We start from the raw sequence: 12382 nt of genomic DNA, 5'->3' as shown, positions 1-12382 counted from the left end.
GAGTTAATGTCTATATTTAATTGGGGTAACAATGTAACGTGGAAATTTATAGCTTGGGAAGTTGAATGTGTAGTGGTTGGAATGCTTATAAGGAAATAAATTAAATGTAAGTTGCCGTCTAAACAAGGAGGAATTACAAGGCAAGTTAATTGGGTATGATTAAAGGGTTGTAGAATTGTGGTCTCAAGAAAGTAAAAAGAACTGAGTGGGATTTTGGTTTACGTGAAGATTTTGAAAGGATTGGTTATATATAAAGTGGGAGTGACGGGAAATTAATATAGCTACTCACGCTTTATTCAATTAGTAAGTTACCTTGCCTTTTAAACGATTTATATAAGTGATTTAAGGATAAATCACATGCCATTGATCACTTTAATTAATATAGTGGACAATTATTTTCTACCGTAAAATATGAGCTATTAAAACCGATCTAACAAACGAGTAAATAAGACCTACTTGCTAACTCTTTTTTCTTACTTTGATTAATTCCTTTACTTAAAACGTATTTTAAATAAGTTGAACCATGTCATTGTCGCCATTGGGGGCAATATTATGGAGACTTGAGAGTTGGGTTCATATGAAACTTTACCAACGTTTAATGGTATAAGAAGTTCACAAAATGATGCAGTTTGAACATTGTTTATGGTGAAAAATGACAATTGTAAATAAATAATTCAAAGATCAATTTAGGGACTGGATTATGTCCTCTTTGGGTTCTTTTAAGTGTGTTGTTAACGTGATGCTCAAACTAACGGCAAGTATTAAGCAATAATAGGAATAGTAAACGTGAAGAATTGAATCAAACGTAGAGGTTCTTTACAGAAAAGTGTGAAATAAGACACAAATTGCAGAAAAAGGAACGAAAGCAAACAAAGAAGCTAGAAATAAATTGCAGAAAGGTAAATGTGCAGGAATGTAAATATGTTGGAATGTAAACGTACGACTCCTCACAACGACGAACAGCAGCCACCGTGGATCTCCTTATAGTTGGTGTCTAGCACGGTGCAGGGTTTCAGCGTTTCAAAGAGTTTAGGTGCGGTGTCTGAGTGCAAAAAGTCGTCCTCTGTAGAATGGCGCTTTGGGGTATTTATAGTCAGGAAGATCACCACCATCCTCTTCCTTTTGCGGGCACTTCTTAGTAACTGCCTTCAACTGTTATGTCCATTATCCACAATTGCTTGTGATCGTGCTATCGGTAACTGGTAGTAACCATTATCACCCGTGATCTTTTCTTTGCATAGTTGACCTTTTGCCTAATGTTGGTAACTGCTAATAACTGCTAATAACTGCTTTTGCACTTGACCTTTCAAGTCAATTTTTTTGTCTTTCGAGTTATTCTGAGAGGGTCTTAGAAAGCTCATTTAGTTTATGACCTTAGAATAATTTCTCCTTGCCTTCTCTTTTCGACTAATTTTGGGGTATTAAGAGCTTGTCTTGATCTCATGGACTTAGAATATTTTCTTTGCTCATTTCTGTTTCTCGAGCAATTTTTTGGAGTTTTGAGAGCTTGTCTTGGTCTTGTGGACTTAGAATATTTTCTTTGCTCATTTCTGTTTTTCGAGCAATTCTGGAGGGACTGGAGCTCAGCCATGTTTGTAGACTTAGAATATTTTCTGACCACTTCCTATTTTTCAAGTAATTCTGGAGGAAATCTGGAGCTCAACAAAGTTTGTGGACTTAAAATATTTTATGATCACTTCCTGTTTTTCGAGCAATTCTGGAGGGACTTTGGAGCTCAACCAAGTTTGTGGACTTAGAATATTTTCTGACCACTTCTTATTTTTCGAGCAGTTTTGGGTGTCAGAGATTTAGAAACTCCTCAAAACGCCTCGAAAAGCCATTAGTTTTTGTGGACTTAGAATATTTTCTTGTCAGTCCTATTTTTTGAGCAGTTTTGGGTGTCAGTGACTAGGAAACTCCTCAAAACTCCTTGAAAAAGGCATTTAGTTTTGTGGACTTAGAATATTTTCTTGTCAGTCCTGTTTTTCGAGTAGTTTAGAGAAAAATCAACAATGTGACAAAAATCTCCTAAAATAGCTCGAAATGTGTCCTTTTTAATAAAACTAAAGGTCTTGGATAATCTTTCAATACTCTCTTATGTTTAGGCCTATTTTTTGGCTCCTTTTTGACCCTCAAAACTTGTTGAAATGTAATTTCCCTCAAGATGATTTTTAACTTAGAAAATTTTTCTTATCCCAAACAAACATAAATCCGCTACTCAACAATGAAGCCATCGCTGTCACACACACAAGAAGTCGACGAATTTGGAGCTTTAGAGTTTATGCTCCAAATCAAATTCAAACAAAAAGAAAAGAACAAAACATACCTTACTGCTACAAGCATTCCTGAAATAAACACAGTGGAAGCGCGACACCAGCAAAAGGAAGGGTACTTTCATGAAAATCAAGAAATTAACAATGAAATTGAATGCTTACCGAGAAAGAATTCTTTTCTCACAGTTTAACAAATATAAAAGATTTAATTATGTTTTTAATCCTTATAAATTGATATTTTGTTAAAAGTCTTTATCAAATTTTTTTTGTTAAAATTTAATTTTTAAATGGTTAAAATGTTATAATTTAATCTTTCTATCAACTCTTTATGTTAAATATTAAACTAGCAGAAAGTCAACTCAACATTCTATCGTAACATACTATATCATTTAATTTTATAATATTTTATTATTTAAAATTAATATTTACAAATAAATTTTTAAATATATTTTTAATATCTACAAAAAGAAAGTCATTTACCATATATTTTTCTCTCCTAACCTCATCCTCAACCTCAAATATCTCTCATAACTCCTTCAACTCTTTCTCTCCCTTACCTTTACCCTCTCCCTCTCCCTTCCCACCACCTTCCACTTCCCCTTTAAACTCATTCCACATCTTTAACTCCACATTTTTCATATTTCGCACTTAATCTTACACTTTTCTCACACTCTCTTCTACATGTTTTCTACTCTCTCTCTCACTCATACCCCCACCCCCACCCCCACCCCTACTCCTACCCCCATCCTTGTATCTAACTCTACACTTTTCTCCGTCCCACTTTTAATATTATGATTTGGTGTGATTTTTTTGTTAGTTATTATTTATATATGTTTATATATTTTTGGATTTTGATTAGTAGAAGACTGTGAAAGAAGTTTGTGGAGCAGAGAATAGGAAGGATAGGTAAAAGGAGAGAGGGTGGCTGTTGAGGAAGTGGGGAAGAGGAAGGATAGGTAGAGGGAGAGAGGGTGGGAGTAGGTTAAGTGTTGAGGAAGTGAGGCATAAGAAGATTTGGGCTCGACAGAATTTTTTACAAATATTAAAAATATGTTTAGGAATTTATTTATAAATAGTAATTTTAAATGATAAAATATAATAAAATTAAATGAATTGACATCTTACGTGGAAGTACTTAGTCAGCCAACATTTAATATAAGAGAAACAACTTAACATTTAACACAAGAGAATTAATAGTAGGGATTGAATTCTAACTTTTTAACTTTTCAGGAACTAAATTATAACAAAAAAAAATTATAAAGACTTATCACAAAATACTCAATATTTATAGAGACTAAAAATATAATTAAATCAATATAAAAAATTATGTTATACAATTTAAAATATCTAATTTCCTTAATTTTTTTTAAATAGAAATAAACTACCACTTTGTGATAACACGATATATAATAACAATTATTAAAGTTAAAAGTAATGTGACAAATTTAAATGTATGTAAGCATCACACTAAATAATAATAATAAAATTTATTTATAAAAATTTAAAATTTATGAAGAATAAAAGTACCAAAATTAAAACTTTGACAAAAAATTTTGGAAAACAAATACCTTTACCAAAAGATACCCTCCATAAATTCTAATAGAGTTGTGAAATTTCAAATTGGATCAACTCATGGTTGATAAATTTAAACAAAAAATATTCTTTTTTAATTTTCATTTTTATCATTAACCAATAAAAAATATATTTTATTAAAGATATTATAGACCATTTGTTTATTTTATTTTATTTTTACAAATCTTATTATTAAATAACTTATTTTTTATTATGATATTCATTTAGTTATTTTCTTCTAACCATTTTACTTGTTACTTTAATTTCATACTTATTGCATAAGTATTAAAGGTATGACAAGCACGAATTTATATGTGAATTTATCAACATAATCTAAATCAATAACAATTAGCATTGGTTTTTTTATAATTATAAGTGTTACATTTTACTATATTAAAACATTGTTAATTCATTAATTTATTAGATTATAATAAATTTTAGACAAAATAATGTTTTTTCCTTCACCTTTAAAGTAATATTTTATTTTATTTTTTATTTATTTTAATCTTCTAATTTTTAAAAGATTTAAAAATATGTTCTTTGTTGTTAAAAATGTTAGATTTATTAAAATATTATCTTTTTTTGCTACTTACATCATTCATATTCTTTCTTAGACTACATTTGTAACTCTATTTGCTCATATTTCTTTCTCTTTCCCTTCCTTTTCTTCTTCTCATTCCTCTCTTTCATCCTTGAAATCTTAATATTTGGATGCAATCGAGCAACTACTAATATCTAAAAATCTCCTTTCTTAGCTTAGAGATGGCTTTTATGATGGTCAAAATATTGAAAAAGAAGTTTAACTTATTTACATATACATCCTTTCATCTTCTTTGTCTTATAACCTTATCATATTGAAAAAGAAATGTTGTTTGTTGCTCTAAGAATTTTTACTATTTGAAATGAATATAGAGTTTTTGTTTTTACCTTTACATTTTTTTATATTCACTTTTAGTTTAATCATAATCTCAATTTAGTATTAATATTCTTCTTTCTAAATTATTATCCTCAATAGTCATGCAACGTAAAAAGAGAGAGAAAACATAAATATCTTATGAGTTTGTTAATTTAATAATTGATTGAAAGAGAAAATTTTAATTTAGTCTACTTAATTTATTTTTTCTATTTTACCCTATGGTTTCATTAATTATATATGGTATAATCACCGACAATAAATTATTTATGATATGTTAAGAGTAATAAATTCTAAACACATAAATATAAACTCATTAAGATAAAATTCAATAAAAAAAAAAAGGAAATTGCAATTGTGCTTAAACATAAGACTATATAAAGTGTACAAAAGATCCACTGTAACCCTAACTATGAATTTAACTACTCATAATGAAATAATTTATTTTTTTTAAAGAAATGCAAACTAGAAGAATTTCAAGGGAAAAGACATGAGAAGAGTTCTTATCTCCAAAAGGACTTTTGATCACTTGGTCATACTTAATAAAAGTATATTACATCTTTGCTAATGATCTTCACTCCTAAAGGACTTCTAAAGTCAACTAAAAAAGTCTATATGTCAGTTGTGTGAAACCCTTTATATAAGGTGTTGAATTCAAGAAAAAATAATGATTTAGCCTCCAAAATGTATATTTTATCAACAAAGACATGACTTATCAATAGATAAAGATATGATTTGTTGTCAAATCCAAAATTCAAATTCCCTCTTGTAGGCTTCTTGAAAATCTCTAAATCAATTAGACTAGGAAAGAAGCACAACTGTATGTACCCTCTAGTACGGCTGTGCATGATCATGAGGCACCCACACACTGACTATTAAGCAAGATCATGCTTCCTACTATGCGACCCTACTTTCTATCAAATTTTCTTCAATTATGACTAAAATGCTTATTCAATTCATTGGTGACCTCACGCTAAAATGTATAAAATCTCCATTAATATAGACCAAGTATATGAAAATAAGTTATAATAATACCCCAAAATATAAACTTATGAAGACTCCACTAAAGCATTTATGACTTCGCATCCTCAAGCTGCAAAATGCAAAGTGAACATTGATGAAGTAAGCCAATTTAATGAGTTGCAAGTCAATTTCGTGGAGTAAGTTGTAGGTTTTTCACTATAATAAAGTAAAAATAAACTAATTTACCAGAATAATGTATTTACAAAATATTTTTCTTGTTTAAAGTATTTTTGTCATGCCACCTCAAATTTTAATTATGTTATTTTGTGTGATGTTGATTTTTATCTTTTATCAACTTTAATTTTTTTAATAAAAAATAAGCGTCAATTTTACAAGAGCTAATACTTAAAAGTGACGTAACAAAAAATATTTCAAGCAGAAAAAATATTTTATAAATACCCTATTTTAATAAATTTTTTTACTTTTACCTTATTTTAGTAAAATAAAAATAAAAATCAGTGTCTCACAGAACATGACACCAGTGTAAAAATGGATGCAATGTTGGATTAAATTTACATAAATATATAAAATTAATTTAATTAATCTAAACTAAAATATAATAATATAAACTAGATACATCAAATATATATATATATATATGAAGCATGATTTTCTCACACTAGTATAAAATTAAAATCTCTTACACTAGCTTTTTGTTTAACTTACATTTATCGGGTTATAATTTATTATTAAATTAAATAAAAGATTCAAATTAAGTATAAAAATTTTAGATTTATACTAATGTAAGAAGGTCTTTATATATATATATATATATATATATATATATATATATATATATAATTTTATTTCTTAACAAAATAATCCAATACTTCAAGTCAAACCAATCTAAATCTTATTGGATTTTGAAAAAAATGTACAAAAATTGAACCAATTTAAATTAATTATTTTTAATCGGTTTGTATATTATTTTTTATACTACAAAAACTAACGATTATTTCATAAAAAAAAAAAATACTCAATTTATAGAGCCTTATTCGGTAAAAGGCAAAAGTAAAAAAGAGATTTTACAATTTGAATTAAAAAGAAAAGTACGTGGATAAGTCGGAGAAAGTTAAACCCCAAGACAAAACCCCTTCACCTCAAAGCCTGCAGCATCGTTGTGTTCACACTTGTGAGTTTGTCCCAACAACATCAATGGCTAAGCTTAGGACAGCCATTGATTCAGCGTTCTATGACTTCAACGTTGCTTCTCCTCAATGCCACGATGGTTGGGCCAAGGCTGTTCCCGGCGACCCCATTCCCCTCGACGGTTCGGTCGGAAGCAGAGTGCTTCGCCCTCAGCAATTGTCGTTTTTGCCTCTTCCCATCGTCGCTTCGCTCTCTCCCACTTCCCCTAAGGATTTGGGTTCTTTCTCTCTTCAGGGCCTTCTCTTCAAATTCTCTTCCCCTCGCTGGTAACTAATCTTTCATTCTTTTCTTTTTGTTGTTTTTGTTTTGTTTTGACCGTGTTTGTAATTTTGTTGAATGTGGCGGCTAATGGGTTCCAGCATTTGAGAATTGAGAGTTTGATTGTTTCAGGTGTTTTTTATTTTGTTAATAATACTGTTTTGTTTTAAAAATCAAAAGACGTGTTTAAAAAATTATATTAATTATGTATCTTTCTTTTTTAAAACCAAAGGAAAAAGCTCAAAAAAATGTTTGTGGGCATATCTAATGTGGTTGAACGTGGTAGGAAATAGGGTCTCAAGCATTTTAAATCTTAAAGGGTTGTTTGTTTCTTTGGTTATGATAAGAAGCCAAGCTCTCTTGTTCGGTCATATTTCCTTTTCAGGGTCTTTTGTTAATTCTGTTATTTTTAGACACTGGAGAAAGCTATTTGAAGGGATTCTATTCTTTTGTTATTGATTGGAACTAACTGAGTTGTAAGCTAAAACCCCTCTTTTGTTGTACAAAAGAAGAAAGAAACAGAAAATGTATATTTGTTGGTTTGTATCTTGAAATGACACATTCATTGTGTATCTCAGTAACTACATTCAATCCACAATTCTTGACGATATGTTGACCGTTGAGTGCTGTTGTCATTTTTAAAGGGTTTAAGTGTTTCATAGAAGCCACCATATACATAATAGAAAAGAAAAGGATATGACACTGCATCTACTTCGATTTTATGATTATAGAGCCATATGTAAAAAGTGTAATCAGGCAATAATGTAAAAAATAACTGTCGGCAGATAGTTTTGGTTCTCATTTGTGTCTCTTAGCACATATCTACTGACTAAGAACTATGGCTAAGGAGTTTATGATTATTGAGTCTCATGACATGCGCTACTCTTTGAAGAATTTGAAATGATGTCATATAAAAATATAATCAGGTCATAATGTAAAAAATAGTTCATGTTGGATTCTTTGAGCATGTAAAGAATTCATGTTTCTTATTTCTCTAGGTTATTCAGTATGAAAAAATTTCCATGTTGACATTTGCAGTGTCGTTCATTAATGGCTTTGATCAGATTTTTATAATCTAGATAACTCTATTTGAGTCTCATCTTTCCATTTTGTAGGTAACTGAATGAGTCCATCAATTTATCTAGTATCTACTGCAGATTTTTTCCTGTTTTTAATCTCACCTAATAATTTGAAGGTGTGAAATTTGACAGACATGACAAATTTCCAATCCATTATTTCATGCCTCATTTTTCAAAGAATAGTGCATGTCATGGGACTCGATGATCCTAAACTCCTTAGCTATAGTTCTGTGTCAGTAGATATGTGCTAAGAGACACAAATTAGAGCCACAACTATCTGTGGACATTGGACAGTTACATTTTACATTATGACCTGATTATATTTTTATGTGACATCATTTTAAATTTCATCTCTTCAATGTACTCATACAGCTTAATTATGATCAATATACAGGTGGCTTGCAATGACTGGACAATTTCGTCCCAGGAAGTTGATTGTTGATCTAAAAAATGAGATCTCTAATGCTGAAGAATTCGATCTTTCCACTGTCAAGGATGTTGCAAAACATTTCATCAACAAATCACTTTTGTCAGTAGGGTTAACATCACAGTTCTCTTTTCCTCCTTCAACATCCGTGTTATTTGCTATAGAGGGCCATGGTGAGAAAGACAAACTGCGCAGCAAAGTGATGGTTTTTCACAAGGCATGGAATTTAATGGATTGTCATTATTTTTCATTATATCTGATATGAAATATTTAAAATGCTGGGGCCTGTTTAATTTGAGAACTTTTTTTTTTAAATTTGTTTCTTGTTTTCAAACATTTGAACAGGAACTGTTGAAAACAGCATGTTATTGTTTTCACCATTTCCTGTTAAGTTACTGAAAAATGATGTTTCAACTTTAACCATCCATCATATCCCCTAAGATGTTTGAGTGCTATAAAAAGGTACACATGTGTTTGGGATGAATTGACATAAATTACTATCAAATTTAAAATTTTATTGGTTGGTTCTTTTTTATTGTTATCGAAATCAGATAGCAGAGTGATTGAACTTTTGATTCTTGTGGGGTTGTAGCCACTAATACCATCTACAGTAGGCTGCCTCAATATTTTGGTAAATTTTGGATGTGCTGAAAACAGGACAATTTTTACTGATTTGTTTTGGTAATGTTGGTAGGAATAAGGAGTGCAGGCTTTATGATGCTGTGCATTTATTGTGTCCTTTGGCATATTTTATTGAGGTGTAATTGCTTGGTATTTAAGGACACATTTTTGTCCTTTATTTGTTGTGGGATTGATGGCATCTATTTGGTACTCAGCTTATTTCATGGTTTCCATAGGGTAGTCTCACATGGACAGGCAACGTGATTAAAAGGCTTAATTGTATTGAGCTGTCTTCATGTAGTAATATGTTACTCCTAATTTATTTTTATTGTTACTCCTTCATTCTCATTGTTTATTCTTAATTTGTATTTTACTTCTCCATTCCTGTTATTTTATTTTTTTTTAATTGTTGATTTACATTTGTATATTCTCCATATTAATGTTGCGCTGTTATTGTGTGCCATGCTTTCCTTTTGTTTTGATTCTCTCTCTATGTATCCACACTCGCACTATGGTGCTTGAGTGTATTACGAAATACCTCAAAAGGCATTTTTTCATGCAGCTTCCCGATCATGATCTTACATTGGAGGCAGCATGGCCTCAATTGTTTGTTGACCATAAAGGAAAATACTGGGATGTTCCTGAGTCTATATCTGTTGATTTGTCATCCCTTGTGTCTGAATCTGGATTGCGCTATCACTTTGGGATACATAAAAACGGTGGTGATCCACAGACAGTGAATACAACTGAGGGCAGCCCACCACTATCTCTACTGCCAGGGTTTTGTGCAAAGGCTTCCGTTTCTTATGAGAAGATCAAGGACTTCTGGAGAGAAAAGGAGGCTGAGGAACAACAGGAAGACACAGTGAAGCCTTATGATGTTCGTCTTAAGGAACCTCATGCAGCAATATCTGGAATTATTGGTAATTTCTCTATATTGATATTATTATTACTCTTTGAGATGAGAATCAATATGTTCATGTAATTGTCAATCACTCTTTCATTTGTGACATGGTTTACATGTTTCTTTAAAATTTCTTTCTTGTATACAGATGTCTTTCCCAATATTCTTGTTTCCTCTTCAATTGTTTCTGTTGAAATATGGCTTAAGTAGAAAAAAGGAAAAAGAGACTAAGAGAGGAAAGGAATACTCACATAGTTACAATGTATCAAATTATATTGATAAATGTGGTATGATGTGATACAAAATACGAACCTTTAACTCCTATTTATACCGGTGTTAGTCTTCAAATCCTAACCAAATAGAAATTGGGGAAATATAATGAAAGATCATTTTAAGATGCTCTAAATTATTCTAAGATGCAACGAAGACACAGATAATTTTTAATGCATTTATTGTATAAGCAAAATCCAAATATGCTGAATGTGAGTGCTTATGACTATTTTAATTCTTGAGTTGTTGGTTTGTGTGAACTACAAATCAAATAGGACGATTTCCTACATGGATTATATGAGGTTGATTTCCTTACTATTTTCTCATTATTGGCAAACTGAGGGATGATAGCTTGGTAGACAAGTTTGTGGCAATTATGTGTTACTTATTTTAATTTTGTTATTGGTTTGTAACATTGTAGGTAGCACCTTTACTTCATGGATCTGGAATGGGAGGAGCTTTTCTGGCAATTATTCAAGAGAAGATCTAGAGTTGTCAACAAGAAGCAAGAGATCTCGATTCAATGCTGATTTGTTTGGTTCAGTTTGCTATTCTTTTCAGCGTGGAAAATTCACAAAAAAATATAGGGACTTAACCAGGCTAGATGCTCGTCTAAATATATCTTCAGCTTCTGCACTTGCAAAGAAGATTGTGAATGGTTTCAAGAGTTCTACTGCCGATGTTAGTGAACAATCATCAGCCTCACCCCGGCTAAATTTAATCTTTCAACAGCAGGTACATACTCTCCCCCTTGATAAGAGCAAGTATCTGCTTGAGTTTAGTAATTTAAATGTTCTTAAATCAATAATAAGTTTTTAACTGCAAAAAGCATTTTAATTGGGTGGGAAGAGTACTAGAAGAGTTCTCCGACAAGTGTTTATGTAGCTTATCCAATAAACAAAATTTGAAGCTAGATATATGTAGAGTGTCTGTTTGATTTAAAAACAGTATTGATTTAAGTGAAATTCTTTTTTGTGCAATTGAATATGATAGAGATATGTGCCTAAATTTAACCTGAACTACATAACTTTATTGGAATGTGTGTTATTCATTGGAAAGTGCAATAATTGAATTTTCAATTGTAAAACAAACAAGCCCAATCTTTTGATTTTCATAGTAGGAACCAGAATTGTACACAGCTTAGGAATATAATTATGCAAATACTATGTTCTGGATCAACATACTGTAGCTGATCCAAGGCTATGATTCAGAAAGGAAAAGAAAACAAAAGGGTTTGATTTCATAAGTGTTTACTTGTAGGTTGCAGGGCCAGTTGTATTTCGAGCTGATTCCCAAATTGCACTTGGGTCAAAATATGGTGTGTCAATAGAGGATTTCATCTGCAGCTTGAGTTACTCCTTTAAGTCTCTAGAATCCGGAAAGGTAGTTGCTTGGTACTCTCCAAAAAGGAAAGAGGGAATGGTTGAGTTGCGGCTGTATGAGTTTTAGTGAAATGCAATTCTCACTTTTTTTGTAACTTTCATGGATAGACATTTTGATCCAAGAAGCTCTGCATGCTTGCTTTAAAATATGCATTTATTTAACATTTCCTACTTGCATGAAGTAGATAACCTGCTGAAATTCAACATCATTGATTTTGTAATGCAAAAAAAAGAAAAAAAATAAATCAGTTGCTTCTTTGTGTTAGCTTTCTCTTTTTCCCTTTTGGACATGAGTAGAGTAATGTACAATGTATACTTGGTTGGCCAGATAAGACTAGCAAAGCATACTACACTAGATGTTCTAAAATTCAAACCGATGATTGAACAGTGAAAGAAGTTCAAGGTTCAATAGTTCAAGTTAAATTGAGGTCAAACAGCTAGTAATAATTAGAATTCTTCGTAAGAGAAAAAGACTAATATAAAAAATGAGTAAATTTTCTTTCGTAAGTTG

The 12382-nt window shown here is 30.9% G+C and overlaps 1 protein-coding gene across 1 annotated transcript; it reads left to right on the top strand.

The window, feature by feature from the left end:
* Positions 1 to 6901: 6901 nt before the first annotated feature.
* On the top strand, positions 6902 to 12134 carry LOC113850342 (protein TRIGALACTOSYLDIACYLGLYCEROL 4, chloroplastic). The gene is made up of 5 exons (XM_027480849.1): positions 6902 to 7196; positions 8662 to 8911; positions 9878 to 10238; positions 10911 to 11224; positions 11750 to 12134. Exons 1-5 carry the CDS (start codon positions 6937 to 6939, stop codon positions 11936 to 11938), a joined length of 1374 nt encoding a protein of 457 aa, XP_027336650.1. The 5' UTR covers positions 6902 to 6936; the 3' UTR covers positions 11939 to 12134.
* The last annotated feature ends 248 nt before the right edge of the window (positions 12135 to 12382 follow it).

This window comes from Abrus precatorius, unplaced genomic scaffold, assembly GCF_003935025.1.
Source record: "Abrus precatorius isolate BTA unplaced genomic scaffold, Abrus_2018 Scaffold9, whole genome shotgun sequence".
NCBI classification, from domain to species: Eukaryota; Viridiplantae; Streptophyta; class Magnoliopsida; order Fabales; family Fabaceae; genus Abrus; species Abrus precatorius.
Note: the sequence above shows the minus strand (reverse complement) of the source record. Positions and strands in the feature narration are given on the sequence as shown.

Excerpts from the sequence above, each read along its gene's own strand:
- LOC113850342 (XM_027480849.1), top strand. The coding sequence starts at position 6,937 with ATGGCTAAGCTTAGGACAGCCATTGATTCAGCGTTCTATGACTTCAAC. Across the intron at positions 8,912-9,877 it reads AAGTGATGGTTTTTCACAAG|CTTCCCGATCATGATCTTAC; the intron begins GCATGGAATTTA and ends TTTTTCATGCAG. Across the intron at positions 11,225-11,749 it reads ATTTAATCTTTCAACAGCAG|GTTGCAGGGCCAGTTGTATT; the intron begins GTACATACTCTC and ends GTTTACTTGTAG.